At 33.6% G+C, this 25,605-nt stretch overlaps 2 protein-coding genes across 3 annotated transcripts; one reads left to right on the forward strand and one right to left on the reverse strand.

Moving 5' to 3' along the window:
* The first annotated feature begins 497 nt into the window (after nucleotides 1-497).
* LOC117931933 lies at nucleotides 498-3,459 on the forward strand. 2 transcript variants are annotated; one of them, XM_034853005.1, is made up of 4 exons: nucleotides 498-572; nucleotides 1,544-1,718; nucleotides 2,301-2,559; nucleotides 2,721-3,459. In XM_034853005.1, exons 2-4 carry the CDS (start codon nucleotides 1,550-1,552, stop codon nucleotides 3,055-3,057), a joined length of 765 nt encoding a protein of 254 aa, XP_034708896.1. In that variant the 5' UTR covers nucleotides 498-572; nucleotides 1,544-1,549; the 3' UTR covers nucleotides 3,058-3,459. The 2 variants fall into 2 exon arrangements, with proteins under 2 accessions (XP_034708896.1, XP_034708900.1); XM_034853009.1 differs by having other exon boundaries at nucleotides 504-572; nucleotides 1,541-1,718.
* Nucleotides 3,460-3,602: 143 nt separating this feature from the next.
* Nucleotides 3,603-11,154, reverse strand: LOC117931926 (DUF21 domain-containing protein At2g14520-like). The gene is made up of 11 exons (XM_034852998.1): nucleotides 10,676-11,154; nucleotides 9,231-9,307; nucleotides 9,056-9,139; nucleotides 8,620-8,733; nucleotides 8,414-8,500; nucleotides 7,962-8,101; nucleotides 7,754-7,841; nucleotides 6,632-6,705; nucleotides 4,791-4,918; nucleotides 4,425-4,702; nucleotides 3,603-4,060 (listed from the first exon to the last, which is right to left on the reverse strand). The coding sequence occupies exons 1-11, from the start codon at nucleotides 10,851-10,853 to the stop codon at nucleotides 4,016-4,018; spliced, it is 1,293 nt and encodes a 430-aa protein (XP_034708889.1). The 5' UTR covers nucleotides 10,854-11,154; the 3' UTR covers nucleotides 3,603-4,015.
* Between the last annotated feature and the right edge of the window lie 14,451 nt (nucleotides 11,155-25,605).

Consider the following 25,605-nt stretch of genomic DNA (forward strand, 5'->3'; position numbering starts at 1 on the left):
TATAATAATAATATTAAAAAATAAAAAATAATGAAAAATATAATATGATATTTGTATATTAATGATATTACTATTATTATTTATAAAAAATAATATTAATATTTATAATAATATATTTTATAGATAGTATAAAAAATTTAAATTATAATTTTCATTTTTTTTAGTTTTATACAGTTTCAAAATAAAAATAAGATTTTATAGATTTTAGTTTATAACAAAGTTTTTTTTATATTTTTAATTAATCCTATTTTAAATAAAAACAAAGAAAAAAATTATTTAAAAAAAATAAAAACTACAAAATGTATCTAGCCTTCCGGACCGACTGAAATTTTGTAGTTTTCATTTTTAGGCGGGGTCATTAGTTAAATATGATGTATTTGGAGTCCTCAAAGTGAAACAAAAGCCATTATTTTGCAAAAAGTAACTATAAATATAAATAAATAAGTAAAAAAGACGAGTCAGAGCTTTCCGGAAACAAGGCCGTAGGAGAGAGAAAGAGGGAATCGAGGAGAGAGAAAGAGGCAGAATTCGACCACAGAAGCACAAGAAGAGGAAGAAGAAGAAGAGACGAGGTTTTTATTTTATTTTTTCGTTTTTATTTTTTATTTTAAAATTTTTTTCAATACTCGTGATCGTTTTCCGGGAAAAATGGTAGAAAAAGATAAGAAAGATGAGTCCAGGTTTCTATCCTAGGGTTCAACTTAGTTTCTCTGTTTTTCCTTCAATTTCTCAGCAACCAAGCAGAGAAAATTGATTTGTTAGCTCTTGATGGTGTCGCAAGAAAAATCGAAATCTTTTGCTATTATTTGGTATCAGGGAAAGCAAAAAAATAGACCAAGCATTGGTTTTAACTTTAAAAAAAGATCCGATCTTGAAATCCATGTATTAGGGTTTGTGATATGCACGTAATGAGGCCCTTTGTACGTTACCGGGTTTGTTTTGTTTAATGTAATTGGCATCAATCGTTTAGCAAAAATGAATATTTGGGAATTAGGGTTTGTGATATGCACGCAATATCGTCCCTTTATACGTTACTGGGTTTGTTGTGATTAATGTAATGGGCATCAATCATCTGAAAAACGAATATTCGAGAATTAGGGTTTGTGATGCGCGCTGGGTGTTTGATTTATAGTTTTTATTTAACGATTTTGAAAGCATGGTTGGAGTTTTGCTTCCTTACCATAAGACTCAGTTTTGATGTCGGAAAATGAGGGAAGGGTTAAGGACGAGGAAAAAGTATCTTTCATTCTTTTTCAAACTTCATTGGTTGTTTAATGGATAGCGAAAAGTATGAAAGTGTCTGTGTTTTAATCCTTAGAAAGTTACACGGGTTGTAACAGTCAATGCTACATACCAATATAAATTACACACGGTAGAAATTGATTAAGAGAGACCTGGGATGTTCTTACACATGGGATATGGTTGTATGGTGGAGGCAGTCTAAGCTTGCCTTTGATATTATTGCACTGTTTTCGATTTCAATTCATATTTCTTCTTTGGGAGACATAACAGACTGGTTTATTTCTTGGAACTTGCTTAGCAGGGTGAGATGGATTTGGAGACAGAGAATAGAATAGCTGCAATTCTTATGAAGGAAGCTGCAGAATTGCGACGACAAGCTGAGAAGGAAGGTGTGCATGTTTATCTCCAGAAACCCCAAGTTAGGGGTCGACCCAATTCCCGTTTTCTCACTGCAACTGTTCTGGGTGTGCAACAAGGTTGGTTCCATATTTTATGTATTTGTACTTGCATTGGATGTTTTATTTTTAAGTTATCAATACCTTGTCAAGGCAAAAGATTGTTGAAATAAATATCAACTTGTCATCAATGAGGAAATGTGAGCATTCCTTTCAGGATTTTGGTTCTTGGACTTTCTGAACCTGGAGGATGATGAAACTGTTGGATTTGGATGAGGCCATGCTGCGCCCAGAAAATTTGAGTGGCTAGGCTGGGTTTTGTCAGACATAAATCTTAAGCATATGTTCAGTCATCGTGTTTCGCACCATTTGGTTACTGTAGTAATGAATTGAGGGGTGTTTGTGCATCAATAAAAAATGAAACGGGTCATTATAATTTTGATGACTTTTAAAGCGTATTTCCTTTTTTAATTCTTTACCAATTGATAATAAGATTTTTTTGGGGATCTTGGTGTATATGTGCTAAGGGTAATAAGATATAGGATTACAAAAGGTGAAATAGTTTTTATTTTATTGGGCCATTTTGATGATTTCTTTACATTTCTCTCTCACCTTGTGTACACTATTGGCATCAGCCTGACTTTGAGATTTTGTTCTTCTCAGCAAATCGAGCTGTGGAAGTAAATGAGATGTGGCGAGTCAGGCAGAAAGAGCTGGAGCTGGATGATCGGCTTAAAGGAAGATTAAGGGATGAAGGCAGCAGTAGGAGCCATAGAGACTATAGTAATTCCTCTAGAAGTCCAAATAAGAGGCATGCTAGTGATTTATGTTCATCAAGCAAAAGAGTATTAGAAGATGGCAGCTATTCAAAGGAAGAGGAAAGTTTGAGAGATGATGAGGTCGAAGAGTTTCTAAACTCAAGGTAATTATAAAATAAAAATAAAAATAAATAGTCTGTTCTGCTGTGTGCTTGTGTTTCCTGGCTTAATTTTCCCTGCAAATACATTTCAATAAATCTCACCGACACTGGGTGAGGAAAGAATCAATTAATTGAACTGAAATGGATGTTCGTGCTTTTGGCAGGGTCAAGCGTGGCAGAGGTGCTGTAGGATCTAGGATGGATGAAGCAGGTCCTTACCTTCCTCACTGTTCACACTCCAAGGACAGGCTGTTAACTAACCCTGATTTAAGGGTTAGGGAAGAGTGGGAACATCGCGTTGTTCTTGGTCCAGAGAAGCCTTCTTCACTGGAATTAAGTGAATCTTCTGAAGATGAGCTTCATTGGGATAGGAGGAAGAAGGAGAAGAAAGTTTGCTCAGGGAGTTCAAACAAGCAGCATTCTAGGAAGCACGGATCAAAAGAGAAATCCAGGGATAAGAAAAAGAAGAAATCAGAAAAAAGAAGTAAACATCGCAAGTGATGTTTTGTTTCTTTCTATTGTTCTAGAGGATCACAAGTCATCAATGCTGGTCTGAAACATGGTAGTTTGTACAATTGACACCAAATAATTGGTTGTTCCAGCTTCTACAATTGAGAACAGATTAGAGGCAGTTACTACATTTGTTTGTGTAACTTATTTTTCTATTTCAAGACCTAGGAACTAAGGAAGATTCCCTCGGAGCAGGTGCGTGTAATCAGTGATAAAAGTGGTCAAGATTTGAACAAAAATCTCCAATGAAGCCCCAATTAATGCTGCTTTTGGGTTTGATTTAATTCCGAATCCAAGTTCATCCTGATTATTAATCATTGGTTCTGGATTTGACCATCTTAATGTAATTGATTCAGAATGTCATTGTAATGGGGAAAGCTGCCCATACCCATACTCTCTCGACATTGCAGTGCATTAGCATACCTTTGAAAATGTTTCAATGGCTTGTATTTTGTATCACATTTTAAAAGTTTATGCTAAAATGTCTTTAATAGTTGCGGCATTCTTTTCTAAAATTACCTTGCCACAAACAAAAGTTGAGCTTTCGCATATTCTTCCTCATTTGATATTTGATAGTTTGGGCAATTTTGGGTGTATAACTCAGAAGGCAATTAAATTGGGTAGGGACCTGAGATGGGCGATGAGTCGATGACAATAAGTCGGTTTCAGAAAAATAAGCGACATGAAAGCGCTCCTTCACCTCCCAAACTAATATCTACACAAGACACTGTATACACAACCAATGGCAAATTCTCCTTTTTTTTTTTTTTCACTTGTGTGCCATCGTACTAAAAAAACAGTTCCAAAACCCTGTCCCTGCTCACACTTCAGTAGGTCCCAAGTTTTCATTCGTAACTCTGCCAACTCAAGTGTAGACCAAAGTGCCGAAACAGATTTACTTATTTTATCTTGGATATATATTTCTACTGCACTATCACTGGAACCAGAGTTATGAGTCTTCAAAATGATGATCCGTCTCATCAAAGATCTCCTCCTACAAGTACAAAACTAATGTTAGGGCTGAAGAAGACCTACAAACAATATTTGGAATAATAAAATATATAGAAATTTTAAGCTATGTTTGGTTTTTAGAAAGTAGCAAGGAAAGAAAAAACAATCTTTAAAAAAAAAAAAAATTGTTTGATTTTCCTATATAAAAAATGAAAAAAAAAAAAACATACAATTAAAATTAATTAAAAACTTGTGCATTTTTAAATTATTTAATCATTATATAGAAAATTTAAAATAAGTAAAATGAATTTGAAGAAACATATAAAAACAATTTATTTAAATTTATTATTTATTATTTTAATTTTTTCTTTTCTTCCTTGAGCCTAGCATTTTCCCACAACTTGTACCTGTAAAAGCTCTTCAATGACATCCTCCATTGTTATGATGCCAACGGCCTCTTCTTCTCCAGCTAGTTTCGACAGTGGACTGCCATCTATCTGCAGGATGTCTGAGTATATGTCCCTAGCCCATTTCTTACTCCTTGGGGTGCCATCTCGGTATGAATTATTTGCACTGTTGGGAAAACTCTTCCACTTCTGGAGTCCTCTCTTGTTCTTTAAACCTTTTTCTTGTGCAGAAGCAGGTTTTTCACCATCAATATCCACCTTCACGTCTTTCACTGAATCTAGGAATTTCAAGGGTCAGTTAAGACAGGATGAGAATGTCAAGGCAGACTAGCCGTTACGGTGCTACCGATTGACGTTGGTACTTACTATCAGCAGGGCTCTTGTTGGAAGACTGCTCCTCCATTTTGTTGCACTGTCTTACAACAACAGCCATATGGCTGTGACCTTTCTGAAATTCGTTCAATATGTCATATAATGGCAAAGTTTCTTGAACCCTAGAAAACAAAAACAAATAATCAACATTAGCATATAAGCAATACCATACACAACAAATGCTAACCAGATTGTTTTATCAGAAATAAATAAAAGCCAAAATAGAGAATCTTAATAAGCTGTCCTAATTGACCCTCGATTCCAAGCTCCACAAGTTATTTGTACCTCAAAAGAGCAAAACACATGCATAGAAAAGGTGAAAGATAAAGCATATCATCGAAGAAATCAACCAAAAATCAATATGTTGCTAAAAAATTAATTATGTAGCCAACCTCAAATGATTGGAATCATTCGAGTTGAGTTGGTATCATCATAAACACCTATGTATGCCAACAATCTTCAGGACCAAAATAAGGATACATGGGAAAGCATGTTGCCCGGCCCTCAATGGTTATCAATTCATATTTATTGTTTTCAGACAAGTGATCTAAGCTTACCAATCATTAGTTATATCACATTTATATATTTGTTAAATCTTTATGGTCAGGGTCAGATTATTGAACTAAGGCCAGGGATCAGGCTTTGCTGCTAGCAGAGAGTGTTCAGCTAATTCAAGGTGCTCACACCCGAAATTGCATTTGAATACTACATATACAGTGAAGTGATAACTGTTGCAATGAGAAATTAGATGATGGCTCTTTCTTTTACTAGATTTGAAAATTACACTAGCATCTAGAGCATCCTTTTTTATATGTAACATTTTTCTTGTTTTCTTTTTTGGTTCCTTTTGGGACTGGAACCTGAAACCTCTCTCACATCACCACCTAACTACTTGCCACTTGAGCCAGACCTCAAGCACTCTAAACATTTGTCTTGTAAACTAAATAGTCAGAAAGCATTTTGCATCTTTTCCAAGAATCATTAAAAATGTTCTCGACTACAAAATGAATTTCTTGAGAATTCAAAGTTGTCCCAAGCTAGTTTGAGAGTCTGTCCTGAGGTTACAATACCTAATGCAACCAGGATCCTCCTGGTCCTTACTACCTTACCCAATGTCCCATACATTATACAAGGTTCCAATACCTAAAGGAGCACCCTTGCTTTCCTCATCACAGCCTTTTGCATGAGATTCCTCCCTTTTGAATTCTAAATCCCATTTTAAGACTTTCCCCACCCTGTCCCTAGAAGATAACTGCCCAGCCTTAAATATAGACTAGTTACTACCACATTCTTTCCATGAACCTAATTGTATTTAAGCACTAAATTACCCCATTGAATTTTCTTTTTCCCAATATTTTCACATGGTCTGCCATTTTTACCCACATATATAGAATAAATTTGCTTATTAGCAAATAAAAAGGAACAAAATGCACAAGTGAGTCTCCATGATACTTTAATGATTTAAAATACTATTGAGCCCAGCTTGCTTAACAATTATTCAACCCAGTTTTCAATTTACTTGGAAAAAGGGTTGTTTCATTTTTACACACTAGGCACTTAGGGTAATAGCTGCTATGAGGTAGCTTCCCATGAAGTAAAAAATAAATAAATAAATAATGAGAATGATGATGATAATAATAATAAAGATGATGATAATAATGATAATAATAGAATCAGAAAATGCTAAAATGGAATTATAAATAGAAGCTAAAGTATTTTGCTTAGCAAGAAATTTTCTCTAGTGAGAGACAAAAGTTTAAATATTTTCATGACAATCCTGAATGCATAGATCTCTGAACATACAACAAAATGAACGTCCAACCAATACAAGATACCTTGGAATCCTGCGGATAGTGACATTCTTTACAGGTATTTCGTCTTCTGGATGAATGGTTAACAAATTCTTCACCTAGATTATTAGAATGAACTAATTAAAGAGAGTAAGGTAAGTCCAAGAAAAATTTAGCAATGATTTTATCACATCAGCATAAATTTTGAAAGATTACTATGAATAGAAGACAAATATCTTGCTAGACCAAACAATTTGCATGAAATGCATGGGCAACAAGCTAACAACACTTTGGGCAAAAGAAAGAACCAACTTCAATAATGACCTTCATTACCAGACCCCTCCTGCTGACAACAAAATTCAACACTCTGTGACCTTATTTTCTTGAAACAAGTGGGTAATCTAGAATAAAATTTGAAAGTAAGATATAATATGCAAGAGATATAGCAGAATCAAAAACCTGTTTGGCTATTGCATATCAAACTCGGGGAATAAACCTCTACTGCTATATTAATCAGAATTAGGAATAAGTTCTGCAGTTATGTTGGGTATGAGACCAACTTATATTTCAATCTAAAATGTACACAGCTGTGTTGAGCCATGGATAACAACACACAGAAGAGCGAAATTCTATTGCTTGTCAACATATTTTAAATATTACAGCTCAACATTGAAGATTGTCATGTCATCTCAGCATGAGTAAATCAATCACAATGTAAAGCATCTTATACAGCTAACATTTTGTGGAAACAAAATTTCCCATGTTTTTGTAACTACTTGGCATTGTACAGATGTAACAAGAAAATGTTGTTAAAAGGGTGAGAACATAACTTTTAATTTAAATTTCTAATCATAGATATTTCCATCTCAACATCTCAAAAAAATTTGTGTGCTTGTGACACCACCAGGTCCAAAATTATTTAAAATGTTTTTCGGCTTGAAGCGTATTATTCTGCATTAATTGTTAAACAGATAAGAATTATGTGAACTAGGTGAGAGGAGGGTAAATGATTACACTAAGATGGTTTTAATCTAGCCTCCAGTAGAAAATGAGCAGATCATATTTGTGAACTAAGTGAGATGAGAGGAAAAAGACCATCATAAAATATTAAAAGAAACTTGTTATTTTTCATTAAAATTTCCAGGTTAAAGTGACAAACAAATTTACCAGAATAAGTCCAATTATATTTGTGGGCTGCTCATAGTACACTGGCACTCTGCTATGCCCCTTCTCCAAGATTAGATTCATCAGATCCCTGCATGAAGACAAATATGTAAGGTCGCTAACCACCACAGAAGTTTGAAAAAAATGCAAACAGACAGAAACAAATGCAATGTAAACTTTTTGCTTTAATATATTCAAGCATATCCCACACCTATCAAGCTTGGCATTGATATCAATTGCGAAAGTATCAGATATAGGAGACATGGCATCACTAGCTGTTTTCTCACTGAGCTCAAGTGCTCCAGCAATGATTGTTGTCTCGTCATGTGTCAGCTCTCCACCTTTTCCAGCCTGATTAATAGTTAAGCAGAAGATTATAAATGCATAGCATAAAAATTAAAATGAATGGAAACAATTTTGATTAAAGAATGGACAAGATGTTTAGGAAACATTGTCAAAAAGGAGTAGCTAACAACACACATCTTCTATAGTATAACATAACCAAACAAAAAAGTTTTTATTTTGGGCCCAAAAATGCAATAGCAACTATTAAAAATATAAATGAAGGATAAAAGGATAATTTATGCCTTTATTTGGGATCCTTAATATAAAAAAAAATAGAATAAAATGAAATAAAAACTGAAAAAGCTATAAATTACACACCTCATTACCATGAAAATCAACAAGTGTTTTCAACTCAGCTCTACGGAAAAGGGCTACATGTCCATGTCCCAGTAGAAAGTCTAATAGCTGGAAAATCACAGAAAACATGGATAATCAGTGTTAGAAAAACTAATATCCAAGAAAAAAAATGTTATGCCATGGAAGAGGAAATCAGTACCAAGAGTGCTTAACCAAACAAGTATCACCTTGCTTATTGGATATGCAACAGGATAGCAGATCCAAACAAGAATGCGGACCACGGGAGCCACTGTTGCACCAATTGCCAAACCATATCGAGAACAAACCGATTGAGGTATTATCTGTTTGTGCAAGTAAAAAGAATTAGTGCATGCAAATGGACCGTGTTAAATTTACTAATTTGCTTGAAACATTAATGCTACTAACAATAAACAACAATAACCAGATTCATGAACTTCTTATGCAAGACAGAAAAAGGACCATTCCACCGGTCTGCAACCACTCAGTGAGTCCTGCCTGGGACCCACCTGGTAGATACTAAGATATTAATTTAGACTTACAACAAACCAAAACATGTTTCAAGTCATATTGACAAGTTTCCAGCTGTCCTTACTTCAAATAGCTCTTAAAAATGAAAAACATGAACAAAGATGCATCCCTCACCTCACCAAACAGAAGTATCAATGTCACTGAAATCAAAATAGCACCCCAAGCAGTGATCAGGCCGTCAAGAAAAATAGGAAGGGCCTGGAGAAGGAGCAGCCAACACAAATATTAAGAACTCTACCCCTATATATTAAACCAAATTGCTAGTATCACCCATCCCAATAGAGAATACCTCCATGGCAGCAGCATTGAAGATAAGCAACGTGCAAAGCAGCAAATGCTGCTTCTTGACAACAGGCAATATCTTTTCTGTTATGACAAAATATGATCTGTCAACATGCGGGAATGTCAAATGATACCAAAAGCTCATTCAGTAACATTAATAAATGGATTTTGAGTTTTCAAGTAAAAGCCACATACAAACAAATATAATATCACCCTGGGGTTTAGTACCCATAGGTGGGCCCGAAGGACCCTGCCATGGTGAGGTTCCTGGTTATCAAAAAAAATATACATATAATATACATGGTATTTATCTATAATTATTAATACTAATTTACCCTGTTTTGATTAAGCAAAAGTTTATTGAGAAAAGGAAGGCCCATATATAAATTTCAGTATAACAAAGAATTGGTTGTTTACCCTCGGATAGTACAGTAGTAGGGGGTGCACTTCCCCCATTCAAATTAATAACCAGATCTGTTGAGATGAGAAGCAGCAGCCTGGGTTTTTAGAGATACATTCATTCATTTGACATTGGGTTTACTGCTAACAGTACCAGAGAGTATCCTATATCTCAAAGGCTACACCTTACTTCCACAAAACTGGGGGCCCTTTCATAGTCTATGACTTAGATTGCTAACCAGTGTAGTTTCTATTTAGAAGCCACTCCAAGGATAAAGGACAAGAAAGAGATCAGAACAGATGTAAGGTCCTTGAAACATTCTATCTCCAACCATGGTTAATGATTTCTGACAAAAGAATCAGATGGAAAAATTTCCTGAAAAACTCAACCTAGAAACCAATACGCAAAGATGCAAAGTTGAAGTCCTAATTCATCATAAAAATATCAAAACAGGCGTAAAGGTTATTTTAACAGTCCATGGAAGCCTTTTCCTTTTATAATTCCCATTTAAGTCATGAAATAAGAAAAGATTCTTAAAACAAAGCTAGAAGCCAATCCTCAGAGATGCAAAGCCCCCAAGGATGGAGAGTGAGAGAGAGAGAGAAAGGGAGAGAAAGTGAGATCAGATCATACATAATAAACCTTTTAACAGTTCACAGAATCACGGATGCTAGTTTATTTATTCAAATTGAAATTGGAAATTCAGGTGTCAAGTTTCAAGCCCAATAAACTTATTATAAAAAAAATTAAAATAAAATCTACAATGTTGATCTCAATTTGATAAGATTGATTCATGAGTAGATGCAAAAATAAAGTAAATTCTCTGCAACCCCATTCAATAATGGGAAATTTCATAATAAACAAGTATGTCAAACTGCCAAACTGGAAAACCTGTTAGTCATTTCCTTCTGCAAACTGCAATAAAGCAACTCAATATCCATGGCTCGACGAAAAAACAAGTATGTGGTACGAAAGCTCACAAAAATACTAACAAAAAGCACAAAAATCCATAAAAATTAGTTCCAAGCAAGAAAAGAAGAAGGAAAAATGACCAGCATGTTTCCGATCCTTGGGAGTTCCAGATTTGGCAAGAACCTCAAGATCAACCAAACTCATGGACATGAGCCCCAGAGTGAGTCCAGACATCAAGCCAGCAAACAAAACCAAACCGACAATTATTAGTATGTGTATGAAGAAGTCCGCTTCACAACAACGATACTCCACCGCCATCAATTTCCTCCTCCTTCTCCTCCTCCTCCTGCTCCTCCTCCTTCCAGTTCCTCAAACCTCACCACCAAACCCTAGCCTCCGTCAGAGCAACACCACCAGGCAGAGCTCCACCACCTCCATTGCCAAGTTGCCAACCACCAACTCCAAACCCTAACCACAACCACTTCAGTCAGACAGAGAGGGGAACGTGAGAGATAGCTCCGGCGAGGATGAAGCGGTTCGTGTGTGTTGTATGAGGGTGACGTCGTATTTATGAACTTAATAGTGGATTGAATGCGGTTCTCATCTCTGCAGTTGCGTCCTTATCTCTGGTTTCTCTCCGGTTCTCGACTCTTCTTTTCCATCTATTTATTTACTTAATTTTTTTTCCATTTAGTATTTTATAATTTTGGTATATTTTTAAAAAGATGTTATGACTAAGCATTTCGCACGAGTTAGGTTTAATATGAAGTTTAAAATTGTACAACTCTTAAGCATAACTATTTTTCTAACTAATGGGGTCCACGTAGACAAATAGATTTGTCTTATTATTAAAAAAAAGGTTAAAATAATTATTTAATTCTACTTTTATCTTAGCGACTTTATTAAGCAAAAACATTCATTATGAGATCTTTAATACTACCCTAAAAATGACAAAAAGTTTACTCCACGTCACTCCGGTGAAAAGTCTTATATAATTATTACACATTTTCTAAACTAATTTTTTATGATCTTAAACTCTGACCTTATTCATTTGACGGTGGTTAGAGTGTTTTCTTATTGATGTAATATTACTAATTAAGAATTTAAGGTATTTTTATTCTATTATGTTTAATAATTCGTCGTCTCATTTCAAAAATATCCTTTAATTATATTTAAGGTTCCATTTTAGGTTTTGATTTGTAAATAATTTTTCAAAATTCAAGACATAGCTTATTTGGATAATCGAGAAATCTTCTACATTCGTCGATAAACCAAGATACATATTTACCTGGATAATTGAGAAACCTCAAATAGTAGCTTCGAGCAATTCAAAACATATATTTATTTAGATCTTAGGATGAAATCTTCACTTGAAAATAAAATCCAATTTCACCCTTTATAGCAATGGAAATCCAATTAAATTCTAAGAGATGGGTGGTCATGTAGCTAATTTTAGTGAATGTACAACTCAAAAGCTACATTGATGACAATGCTACCAAATTTTTGGACCACTAGATTGCTAATACAACCTTGGACCGACTAGATTTTGACCAGCCTTTTGTTATATTCCAAAATGGGTAAGACTTCTTTATACCATTCAATATAATATCTATTCTCTATAATAAATTTAATTAAGATGGATTTATTTTAAACTTATAGTGGAATATTACATAAATAATGTATGAACAAAGTGATAGAAATGATAGATGTAATGTATATTGTTTAAATAAATTTATATCTTTGTGGGATGGATGCAATAAATCAATAGGTGTTCAACAAATTTTCAAAATTGAATTTAAAATCTATAGAATCACTTGAAGTAATTATTAGACAATTAATTTGTATTTTTCTCTTCCAAAAATCACACATTATTAAAAACAATATCAAAAATATTTTATTTTATTTTATATTGAAAGATTAAATAGTTCTCCTTAAAATTATTTCTAATAAGAGCATTACTAAATAAACTAAAAAAATAATTTTATCTAAAATGAGTTTGAATCAAGAAAAAAAAGAAAGAGAAAAGAATGAGGAAGAAGGAAGAAAAAGTGAATAAAAAATAAATTTAAATTCAATTAGTTTTTCGTTGGAATTAGTAATATGACATAAAGTCAAATTAGAAGAATTTTAGAAATTTGAGAAAGATTAAGAATTGCTATTTTTTTATATTAATTAGGGCTCCTAGTCTAATTATGAATTAGGGTCATAGCGCAGCGCAGGTATAATTAGTTTTTGTTTTATGCTAGAAGGAGAGCATAATAAAATAAATATTTTTCTAGTCAATTATTATCAATACATAATCATGTGGGTTTTAACAAGTGGTATTAGAGTTAGAAGATTAAGAATGTGAAAGGCCAAAGGATCAAAGCTAAAATACCAAGAAATATGTAAAATAGTAAGAAAGTTGCAATTTTTGTTGATAACTACAAATAATATTGCAATTCAATCTCCAATCCCAAAATTCACAAGTAAAAATTTCAATAATTGATGCATTTATGTGTGTGTGCTGCTTAGATCTAAAGATTTATTAAAGAATTAGATGCATTTTTAAAGGAGTAGAAATATCTATTGAAGGATCCTCAAAAGAAGTATAAAAAAGCACTTTATATGATATTCCAAGTAGTAGATAAATTCATATTTAAGAAAATCTTAAAGGTAGAAATAACAAAAGAGGCATGGATGACTATACAAAAAGCATACAAAGGTGATGATCATGTCAAGTGAATGAAGTTGTAGAAAATAAGAGGTGAATTCGTGTCTCTTCGAATAAATGACTCTAAACCAATCTCATACTATTTTGATCAAATACAGACTATTGAGAATCAAATGTGAGTTCATGGTGAGAAGCTTCTTAATAAAAGAATAGTGGAAATTAAAAATCATGAGTTTTTAAAGTGCATTTGAATTTGTTGTGGTGATTGAACAAAGGGAATGATGTCTTCACTTTCACGGTTGAAGAGTTGATGAGTTCATTGCATTTGCATAAACAACAAATGAATCAGAGAATCAACTCTACTAGTTTGGAACATACTTGGCAAAGTAGGACATTAATAGGAGGTTGTGGTGTCTATCAAGATGGTAGAGGTCATAGTCATGATCGAGGTCGAGGAGGATACAACAAATTCAATAGTAAAGATGGAAATGGTGATAAAATTATCTTAAAAGACAAGGTAATACTCTTGGATTTAAAGCAAGTCACACATAATTTCATTCAAATTCTACTCTATCTCAAGGGTATTTTTTAAGTATGAGATAATTAGGATAAAAATGACATCAATATTTCTAATAGGGTATGCACTCTTAGTAATCAAAATAAGATGATAGTGAAAGTGTAGATAATGAAGAATAGAATGTTTCATATGTTTCTTCGAGACAAAACTTTATTTAATTTAGAGGCAATAGTGGAATTTTGGGCAAAAGCCATTACATGTGCAACATTCTTGTTAAACAAGCGTCCTACTAAAATAGTTTTTGGAAGAATACCTAAGGAAACCTGAAGTGATCATAAGATAAAAGTTTCTTTCTTGGGAGTTTTTGGGTGTACTAAATATTCCTATATACCAAAGAGAGCAAAAAAACAGGTTGATGATAAAAAGTGAGAACTATATTTTTGTTGGTGGTAGTGATGTAACTAAAGGTTACAAATTGTATAATCTAGAATTGGGGAAGTTAGTTTTGAGTAGAGATGTTCAATTTCTATAAAATGAAAGTTGGACATAGACTCAAAAAATGAAAGTTGAACATGAACTCAAAAACGAAGTAAGGAAAAGGAGTTCTAATTAAAGAAGATTTTGTGAAAGACAATGAATATTAGGAGGATTTTACAACAAATATTTATATTTCAAACACACCTTCTCCCAATAAAAGTTCTCCCATGCAAATAGAAATAGGTTAGGAAAGAATGCCCAAAATGTTTTCATATTATGTCTATAATATAAAGGATTATGAAGTCATAAAAGATAATATAATTACCGATAAAGGTTTAATTGACTTTTGTTTATTTGCTAAATGTGATCAAATTTCATATGAAGGAGCAACAAGTGATGAGAGTCAAATTCAAGCAATAAATGAAGAAATTCAATCAATAGAAAAGAAACATTAGACCTAACTACTCTACCAATTAGTAAGAAGCATATAGGTGTTAAATGAGTTTATAAGACAAATTTTTGCACTAGTTGCTAAACTAGATACCATTTGCATAATAGTTGCACTTACAACACAAAAAGGTGGAAAATTCACCAATTGAATGTTAAATCAATTTTTCTTAATGCTATACTTAAGAGAAAAAGTTTATGTTCAGTAACCATGATATATTAAGAAAGGATAAGAAAAACAAGTTTATAATAAACTCAAAAAGGTATTGTATGGGTTAAAAGCATACATTCTTGATGATGTATGTTATAGAAATTCTAAAGCGATGCAATAAAAATTTATCATCAAGAATTTGTACTCCTTTGCAAAGCGACTAGAGATAAAAAAATAAAAAAATAAAAAAAAATGAAGGGCATTGAATAACTAGTAAATCTCACATATTTCAAAAGTATAATAAGAAGTCTTTGTTATTTAACTTATCCTAAACTAGATATTGTTTATGGAGTTGGAATTATCGGTTCATCTATAGAAAACATTAGTCACACTTACAAGCAGTGAAACAAATTTTAAGGTATGTAAATAATACTTGTAATCATGAAATTTTCTACTCTTACTTAATCAACTTAAGTTTAGTAGGTTACACCGATAGTAATTGGGTTGGTAATGTAGAAACTAAAAAAAGTATTATATTGTGTGTTTTTTTTATCTTAAAATAGAAGTACTCCCATGGTCATCAAAGAAGCAAAGCATTATCACAATATGAATACATCACTATTACTTCTACAACATGTCATAGTGTTTGACGTCACTAGTTGTTTGATGAGTTGGAGCATGAACAAAGAGGTCCTACAAAGATTTAGTGATAGTAAATCTACTATTGAATTGACAAGGAATCCTATGTACCATGGTAGAAGCGACATATAAGCATCAAGTTTCATTATATCAAGGAACTCTTGAAAAATTGTAAGATTAAGTTAGAGCTTCATAAATCAAAATATCAACTTGTAGATGTTTTTACAAAGTTACTAAAGGTGAAATGAATATTTTTTTTAGTAAATTATTATTAGCACCCAATTGTTCGAGTTCCAACATTTTAACCTATATCTCCAAATTTATTTTTCTTCTTTTCTCTTTCACATAAACAAAAAAGAATTTTAAAATGTTTAAAATTTTAAATAATAATTTTCATTATATTTGATTTGCTTTATATATTTCATAATAAATTGAAAAAAAATAATAATTCTATTCTCCTTTTTCTAATATTTTCCAAATACTTTCCATGATTCAAATCAAACATAAAAATATTTATCATACATTCTTATACTAACTAAAGGTATGAAATATATATATTTTTTCCATTTTGTATAATCTAAATGACAATTATAGTCGATGAAAGGCACTATGTCTAATTATTAAGAAAAAGTTAAGTAGAAGAACCCAAAATTTGACTTTGGAGTTTCCTTTTAGCTTTATTCATGTTGTGAAGATGACAGAATTTTTTATGTATAAATAATGTAAAAGTTATTTTTTAAAATATTTAATAATATTTTCCTTTTAAAAAAATAGATAGCTTTATCATTTCAAAGGGCCCTCTTGCAACAAGCTTTTGAAGGCATATCATTGTACAAAAGATCACAAGACCCCACATAGCTTCGCTATGAAAAGTATAATGCAAAAATGATCAAACAATTGAATTATTCTAGTGGTTCCACATCTTTTAGAATGGTCCACATCACATATATGCCACATTGCATGTAACAATTATTATACCCATATCATGCAATTTTAAGGGGCAATCCATTTACTATAGTTAAAATTATAATTTTTAAAAAGATGATATTGATATTAGGAATATTTTTTATGAAATATAAAATTATTTCTTACTTTTCTCTATAAAATTATTCAAAAGATAGAGAATGTTTGGCTTTGTTTGGAATTCTTAAAAACAATTTTCTATTTTTGCAAATAAATTTTTATTCTAAAAAAGGTACCATAGTTTTCTAACACAGAAAAAAAAAAGTTATAACAAAAAAATAAATTGTGACTCCGAAAATAGATTTCTAACTTAGGAAATAAATTATAACTCAGAAAATAGATTTATAACTTAGTAACCACCTTTTATAGATCTTTAATAGGAAAAAGTTCCTAATAATTTGTTCCAAAAATAAATTATTTTTTAGAATAAATTTGATATATTTTTAGTAATGAACAATAATTAAAAATATAGAGAATATTTTAAAGTTCTTTTACATTATTTATGTGTACACTTTTATAGATAATAAATTGAAAACATTTTATTTAGGATGACAATGAGACAGGTTTTTTCAGGTACCTATCTCTACTAAGACAAGTTTGAGAATTTTTTTTAACACCTAGGATGGGTTAAGAGCGGTTGTCTTGCCCTACTTCAATTATATATAAAATTAATTTAATTTAATTTTTATTTTCTTATTTTTAATATATATAAAATAATAATAATAATAATAATAATAATAAAATACTTTTCAATAAAATAAGCTATAAAAAATTCTAATATTTTAATTATTTATAAAATATATTTATTTTAATATAATCATTTTTTTTAAATCATTCTTACAAAAATTTAATTTAATTTAAAAAAAAAGTTAAACCAAATATAAAAAATTCGTATACCCATTTGTTGTTTAATTTTTTAATGAGATGACATCTTTAAATAAATGTGCCGGGTTTAGGATGGGGCAACCCATCCCAAACCCGCCCAATCATCATCCCTAATTGTGTTTTATATTTAAGTTTATAAATAGAATTTTGTTTTTGAAAAAATTTAACATTTGTCTAATTTTTTTTTTAATTTGTCAAAATAGGTAATTTAAAATTTATTTAAAAAAACATTTTTTACCGATAACAAATGATTGGAGCATGAGTCTTGTCATTAGGTATTGAAAAGTGCACACCAACAAAAATTTGGGTCCCCCTTTGTCATGGTACTTTGTCTTGTGTCCTTGCCAAAAGAAGGTGCGAGGAGCTACTATATCTTCTATATATATATAGATATATATTGTGTCACATTCGTGGTTATCCGATTATACGAATAAAAAAAGGTATTTTATTTATTTTCTTTTATGAGTTCAATTATATTTTTCCCTTTTAGTTTTAAACATGGAAGTTTACTTGGAACTCTAGTATCTCTTTTGTTAACACTATGGGCAAAAAATAAAGAAAAAAATAAATTTTTTTAACATGGTTCGAAAATTAATAAGATTCTTATATCAAAAAAGTGCATTAACACTCAATAATAATTTACTAATAAAAAAAAAAATAAGACTCACAATAGTGAAGTTTTTGAAAAACACCTGTCAATTATAATCACACTTTCTAAAAACAAAATTATAAACATAAAAAAAGTTAAATATATAATAGGAATAAACTTGTCAATCCACATAACAAAAAAAGAAAAATCTCTGGGGGGCACCACCCCTTTCAATCATCGTGAGTTAACCGAACAGCTTAATCCTTGTGAGCTTAGTGGTGGGGAGCTTGACTCTTACAAGCTGATTGCACAACTCAACCTTCGGCATCTCGAGCGAAGCCCAACACAACTATTTCAGACTTCACAATTCAATATCTTATTAATTGCTCTCACAAACAATTTTTTTATTTATTTTGAGAATAAAAAAATAAAAAAGTATATTCAATAATAATTTTTATAATATTTTTTAGTTATTTTCAGTTATTTTTAAGGTCATTTTTAAGAAATATTAGAATAAATTAAAATAAATGTATATATAAAATTTAATAATTTAATGTTAAAAAATCAAACAAAGATTTTTCATTGAAAACATCGAATAATTGTTTCAAAAACTATTTTTTTTAAAAACAACTTTTAAAAACGTTGCAAAACAAACCTCTTATTTCTTATATTTCAAAAGTATTGTTACTAAAACTTAAAACTAAATAAATACATTTTTAATAAATTTTCATATGTTTTTTTTAAAATAAAAATATAAAAGAAAAGGATATTTAAAGTCCTTATAATTTCTCTTCTTCACAATTTATAAGATGCATAGAGTGACTAAAAAAGTGAAGAAAATATTGAAATTTGAATAAGCTAATATGGATGATTAAATGAAACTAAAAAAATATTTTTTTTTGATTTTTTATTTTTTCCATTTTGGGGGTATTGGGTGAGAGTTCCAAATTACCAATTAATAATGGAAGGTTGTAGAGTTCACGATCATTGTAGGCCTATCATTAGAATTTATGGAGGTGCAATGGACACTTTCTCCTCCTAGGTCTTAATCATGGAGACCACTCCCCCTTCAATTAGTAGGGCATCCTCACGTTCCATTAAAAATACATTCAATAATTGCAAATAGATCCCTTAAATCTTGATTAGGGTTCACATGTGTGGACCCCGCATTTCGGCTCATGCGTTTCCCACTCGATGGCGAGCTCGATTTTTAATTTGAAAATGATTTTATTTATTAAAATAATGACTTGGAGTCGCCACTCATTTTTGTTTTATTTTTAAAAGGGTAAACAAAATAAGAAAGAAAAACCCTAAGTGTGACTCCTTGTTTCGGAAAAGGTGGTCTGTGAAAAACCGGATCGGGTTCGGGGGTCAGGTTACTTATCGGGAAGGTACGGTAAAAGAGCATAGCACCCCTCTAAGTCCCTAAAGTCGGGTCTCTACTAATAAAATGAAGCTGATGTGGCAATTGACGAGTAGAATCAATTAATATCCTGAATGATCATGCACACATAAAAGTCGAGACACGCATAGGCAATGATTAGAGGAAAATGGGTACAGACCTGGGCAACGAGCCACCATGTGCTATCAATGGAGAGGGTTAGTGCACAATTTAAGAATAATCGCATGTATCCTAGAGAGTAGGGTAAATCAATCATGTGTAACAATCGATAAAATATTGAAAATTAGAAAATGAACAAATTGAATAAATAAATGCGAGGATTGGAGATTAAATTTAAAAATTGAAATTTTGATGAATTTTAAAAATGGAATTTTACACAAGAGAACGGGTGGGCGATCAAATAAATCAAATAATGGTAATGACGAAAATAGTAATGATTAAGTAAAAGATTGTGGAAATTTAGAAATTTAGGGAATTGTAAATTGAATTTAGAAATAGGAAATTTGAAGGGTTGATTAAGGAATGAGTTTTTGAATAAATAAATAAGTAGGCATATAGAAAATTGAATGATGATTATGACGGAAATAGTAACAATTAAGTAAATAAATGCAAAAATTTAGAAATTGAATTAATGAATTTGGCAATTTGAAAAATCAATTAAGGATTGAATTTGAAATAAATGAAATAATGGGCAAATAAACAAACTGGATGGTAATTATAACGGAAATAATAATAATTAAGAGAATAAATGCGGGAATTTGGAGATTGAATTTGTGAATTTGGCAATTTGAAAAATCCATTAAGGATTGAATTTTAAATAAATGAATAAATGGGCAAATAAACAAATTGGATGGTAATTATAACGGAAATAATAATAATTAAGAGAATAAATGCGGGAATTCGGAGATTGAATTTGTGAATTTGGCAATTTGAAAAATCTATTAAGGATTGAATTTTAAATAGATGAATAAATAAGCAAGTAAGCAAATTGAATGACAAATATAACGGTTAGAGATTGAACTTATAAATTTGGCAATAAAAAAATAAATAAATAAAAATAATAATAATAATAATAAAAAAAAAAATAATAATAATAATAAAATAATAAAATAATAAAAAAATAATAATAAAAAAAAAAAAAATTAAGGATTGAATTTTAAATAAATGAAACAATAGGCGAATAAGCAAATTGGATGGTAATCATAACGGAAATAATAATAATTAAGTGAATAAATACGGGAATTTGGAGATTGAATTCGTGAATTTGGCAATTTGAAAAAAAATCAATTAAGGATTGAACTTAAAATGAATGAAATAATGGACAAATAAACAAATTAAATGATAATTATAACGGAAATAATAATAATTAAGTAAATAAATGCGGGAATTTAGAAATTGAATTTGTGATTTGGCAATTTGAAAAATCAATTAAGGATTGAATTTTAAATAAATGAATAAATAAGCAAATAAGCAAATTGAATGATAATCATAATGGAAATAATAATAATTAAGTGAACAAATGCAGGAATTTAGAGATTTGGAAAATTATTGGGTAACGGAATTTAGGACCTAAAACTTTTAAGGATGGAGAATAGTGGAATTAAATTAACTTGGGAGTTAGATTTCTTTTTTTTTTTTAGGATAAACAATTCTTTAAACTTGTGGGCTTTGAAAAGGGGCCAAGGGTGGCAACCTGACAGCACATGAAAAAAACTCCCACATGTGCACACATGAAAATGGGTAACTAAAAGAAACTAAAAAAAAAGAGTAAGTGGGCTTTGGAAAATGGGCTCGGGATGGCGAATCATGCAAACTGGAACTGTTCACACGGGCCCGATTGCACTCAACCTCTTTCAAATGACACCCCCTCCATTGGATTGCATAAGGGTTAGATAGGCGTCCTCCGCATAAGCTAAAGGACCCATTTTCTGATTAGAATAACCCAAAAAAAAATAAATTTTCTGAACTCTATTGGGCCTTCATTCAAGGCTTTAATGACACCACCATGCATGGACATGTACTCCTCAAGCTTCTGGGCTGGGGGTCAACGAACTCCATATCCTATGCTCCAAACTGTGCCTCAACGAACCTGGCCGTGTCCGCGGGAGCTCGCCAACTGATCTGCATGCGCGGTGTCCTAATAACTCTGAAGACCTATCATTGATGACGCCGCTTCAAGATCTTGTTCGTCCTCATCAAAACTGCAACCGGAAACGGCATGGGAGTTTCTGGAGGCAGAAACGGCGGAGGTGTCGACGGCTTGACGGGGCATTGACTGTCACCAAGTGTGCCTTCACACTCAGCTCTTGGAGGACCATGGAGCAGCAGCCATGGAGTGGTCGTCACCAGAGACCAGGTCGGCGGCGGTTAGAGCTTTGGCTTGAGGAAATGGGCCAGAATGTGGGGGGGTGCTTGGCAAGGGATTCGAAAATGGTGGGAAGTGGATTTTACAGGAAGGCTTGGGGAGGGTGCTAGCAGGTCGTGTGCATGAACCGCGTGCACATGGGAGGATATGGGATGGATGAATGGGGGATAAGTGGGAAAATATGGTGGATGCGGTAATGCGAGAGAACGGGTATAGCTGCGGTATAGAGAGAGAAGTGAGCATGAAGGGCATGAAATGAGTGGATTAGTGAGAAGTGAGGGTGGCCGTGTGCATGGGCATGAGGAAAACAGGTATGGAATGGAGGTGGCCATGCATTGGTGAGAATGAATACATCAAATACAACTACTGGCATGGCTGTGGAATATTTCACAGTAAAAACATGGATTAACAACCTCAAAAGAACTTGAGTTTAGGATCACATCTTCAACAAACAACAGGTGGCCTTCATTATCCACCCCAAACAAACAATATCCAAACATCAATGAGAAATATGGAAGAGAGAAACAGCTAAAAACATCAATAAGCCTGCAGTAACCATACCTGAGGAAGTTTTTCTCCAGCGAAAACGGACTTCAAGCTTCTCCTCTAACTCCCAGAATCTCCTCGGAACCCCTCTCCACAGCGGCCTCCTTTTTAAAAAAAAACACCCGAACCCTTTTTCAACCTCTCTTCTTACTTTTTAAAACTCCCCCCTCCCTGTCTTCCTCAGCAAGCCACTGAAATATCTCCTCTGTCACCCCTGCAGCCCTAGCTCCTCTGTTCCCTTAGACCGTCACCTCAAGTTCTTTGGGCTGCTCAAGAACAGCTCACCCATCATCCTCTTTGCTGCCAGCCTTCTTTAGCTGCCCGAGAAACGGCTCTTTCTCATCAGCCGCTTTCTTCACTTCCCATTCTCCATTTAGCTGCCCAGAGAACGGGCTCCTCTTCGGGTTGGCTAGGAAAGATAATCAGATAATAATCATAAAAAAAATGAACACCCTTTGAGGGGGTCTACAAATATGCCCCTCTTCAGTAGAGTTCACGAGTGTAAGGAATGTGAACATTGGAGTGAAAAGAAGGTGTGAATAGTGAGTGTAATGAAGTGAACTCTGCCGAAGAACCAAGGAGACCCCCATAGGACACTAGCGAAGCATGAACTCACTCAGGCCAAGACACGAACACAAAAGCTCTAATCCTAAGAGAAAAAAGGAAGCCTCAAAATGTCTCTGAACCACACTAAGGACCCAGGCTCCCTCCGAGAATGTCTCCAGAAGTGACTCGAAAGACCATATCAAGGACGAGTAACGGTCGAACCACTCTGAAGTACGGGAAAGAATGTGCCAGAAGGAGACTACCCTAAGTGAACTATATGAAATGGCAAGTGTAGGGCGTCTAATAACATGACCGAAGTATGTGTCGTGAACTCAAAGGACATCGTCATAAGCAGTGAGAAGGGAGATATGAAAGGACAATGATGAATAGGCCAATAAGCACGGGGTGACAAAGTGAGGAAAACAAGGATAAACGCAAATTCATGAAGGCAACATGCGCAATGCTAGTGGATATGAATGTCGGGGTCTGTGACTCTAATGATACAGATGAGAAGGAATGACTCTGAACGTCAAAACACGAAAAGGTGATGACTCAAGGTGCCTGAAGGGATATGTACAATGGCTCTGGACGCCAAACTAAAGAAAGATGATGGCTCTGAATGTCAAAACTGAGAACGAGATGGCTCTGAACGCCTACCTGAGGATGACGATGGCTCTGAACGCCGAATCTGAGAAATGATGACGGCTCTGAACGCCAAATTGAAAATAGTGATGGCTCTGAACGCCAAAACTGAGAAGTGATGACGGTTCTGAACGCCAAATTGAAAATAGTGATGGCTCTGAACGCCAAAACTGAGAACGAAGATGGCTCTGAACGCCTAACTGAGGATGATGGTGGCTCCGAACGCCAAAACTGAGAATAAGGATGGCTCTAAACACCAAACTAAGAAATGATGACGGCTCTGAACGCCAAATTGAAAATAGTGATGGCTCTGAACGCTAGGAAATAACAGCTCTGGAAGCCAAACCAAAAAGCTAACTTTAAAAGCTAAACTAGGAAATAATAGCTTTGGAAGCCAAACCAAAAAGCGAACTCTAAAAGCTAAACTAGGACTGGAAGCCAAACCAAAAAGCTAACTCTAAATGCTAAACTGAGAAAGTAATAGCTCTGGAAGCCAAACCGAAAGCAAACTCTAAACACTGAACTAAGAAAATAATAGCTCTGGAAGCCAAACCAAAAAGCTAACTCTAAATGCTAAACTGAGAAAGTAATGGCTCTGGAAGCCAAACCGAAAGCAAACTCTAAACACTGAACTAAGAAAATAATAGCTCTGGAAGCCAAACCAAAAAGCTAACTCTAAACGCTAAACTGAGAAAGTAATGGCTCTGGAAGCCAAACCGAAAGCAAACTCTAAACACTGAACTAGGAAATAACAGCTCTGGAAGCCAAACCAAAAAGCGAACTCTAAGAGCTAAACTAGAAAATAATAGCTCTGGAAGCCAAATCGAAGGCAAACTCTAAACACTGAACTAAGAAATAACAGCTCTGGAAGCCAAACCAAAAAGCGAACTCTAAAAGCTAAACTAGAAAATAATAGCTCTGGAAGCCAAACCGAAAGCAAACTCTAAACACTGAACTAAGAAAATAATAGCTCTGGAAGCCAAACCGAAAAAACTAAATCTAAAAGCTAAACTAGAAAATAACTGCTCTGGAAGCCTAAACAGTATGACAGTAATGGCTCTGGAAGCCTAAACGAGAAGACGGTAATGGCTCTGGAAGCCTAAACAAGATGACAGAAATGGCTCTGGAAGCCTAAACGAGATGACAGTAATGGCTCTGGAAGCCTAAACGAGATGATAGAAATAGCTCTGGAAGCTTAAACAAGGTGACAGTAATGGCTCTGGAAGCCTAAACAAGAAGACGGTAATGGCTCTGGAAGCCTAAACAAGATGACAGAAATAGCTCTGGAAGCCTAAACAAGACGACGGTAATGGCTCTGGAAGCCTAAACAAGAAGACGGTAATGGCTCTGGAAGCCTAAACAAGAAGACGGTAATGGCTCTGGAAGCCTAAACAAGATGACAGAAATGGCTCTGGAAGCCTAAACGAGATGACAGGAATAGCTCTGGAAGCTTAAACGAGATGACAGGAATAGCTCTAGGAGCCTAAACAAGACGACGGTAATGGCTCTGGAAGCCTAAACAAGATGACAAAAATGGCTCTGGAAGCCTAAACGAGAAGACGGTAATGGCTCTGGAAGCCTAAACAAGAAGACGGTAATGGCTCTGGAAGCCTAAACAAGATGACAGAAATGGCTCTGGAAGCCTAAACGAGATGACAGGAATAGCTCTGGGAGCCTAAACAAGACGACGGTAATGGCTCTGGAAGCCTAAACAAGATGACAGAAATGGCTCTGGAAGCCTAAACAAGAAGACGGTAATGGCTCTGGATGCCTAAACAAGATGACAGAAACGGCTCTGGAAGCCTAAACGAGATGACGAAAATGGCTCTGGAAGCCTAAACAAGACGACGGTAATGGCTCTGGGAGCCCAAACAAAACGACGGAAATGGCTCTAGAAGCCTAAACGAGATGACAGAAGTGGCTCTGGAAGCCTAAACAAGATGACAGAAATGGCTCTGGAAACCTAAACGGGATGACGAAAATGGCTCTGGAAGCCTAAACAAGATGACAGAAATGGCTCTGGAAACCTAAACGGGATGACGAAAATGGCTCTGGAAGCCTAAACAAGATGACAGAAATAGCTCTGGAAACCTAAACGGGATGACGAAAATGGCTCTGGAAGCCTAAACAAGACGACGGTAATGGCTCTGGAAGCCTAAACAAGATGACAGAAACGGCTCTGGAAGCCTAAACGAGATGACAAAAATGGCTCTGGAAGCCTAAACAAGACGACGGTAATGGCTCTGGA

Source organism: Vitis riparia, chromosome 2 (assembly GCF_004353265.1).
Source record: "Vitis riparia cultivar Riparia Gloire de Montpellier isolate 1030 chromosome 2, EGFV_Vit.rip_1.0, whole genome shotgun sequence".
Lineage (NCBI taxonomy): Eukaryota > Viridiplantae > Streptophyta > Magnoliopsida > Vitales > Vitaceae > Vitis > Vitis riparia.

Bases quoted from the DNA above. Each gene is read 5' to 3' on its own strand.
- LOC117931926 (XM_034852998.1), bottom strand. From the start codon at position 10,853: ATGGCGGTGGAGTATCGTTGTTGTGAAGCGGACTTCTTCATACACATA. The intron at 8,501-8,619 runs GTGATACTTGTT...GTGATTTTCCAG, and splicing joins TTGCATATCCAATAAGCAAG to CTATTAGACTTTCTACTGGG. The intron at 4,703-4,790 runs GTAAGTACCAAC...TGAAATTCCTAG, and splicing joins CAACAAGAGCCCTGCTGATA to ATTCAGTGAAAGACGTGAAG.
- LOC117931933 (XM_034853005.1), top strand. From the start codon at position 1,550: ATGGATTTGGAGACAGAGAATAGAATAGCTGCAATTCTTATGAAGGAA. The intron at 1,719-2,300 runs GTTGGTTCCATA...TGTTCTTCTCAG, and splicing joins TGTTCTGGGTGTGCAACAAG to CAAATCGAGCTGTGGAAGTA. The intron at 2,560-2,720 runs GTAATTATAAAA...TGCTTTTGGCAG, and splicing joins GAAGAGTTTCTAAACTCAAG to GGTCAAGCGTGGCAGAGGTG.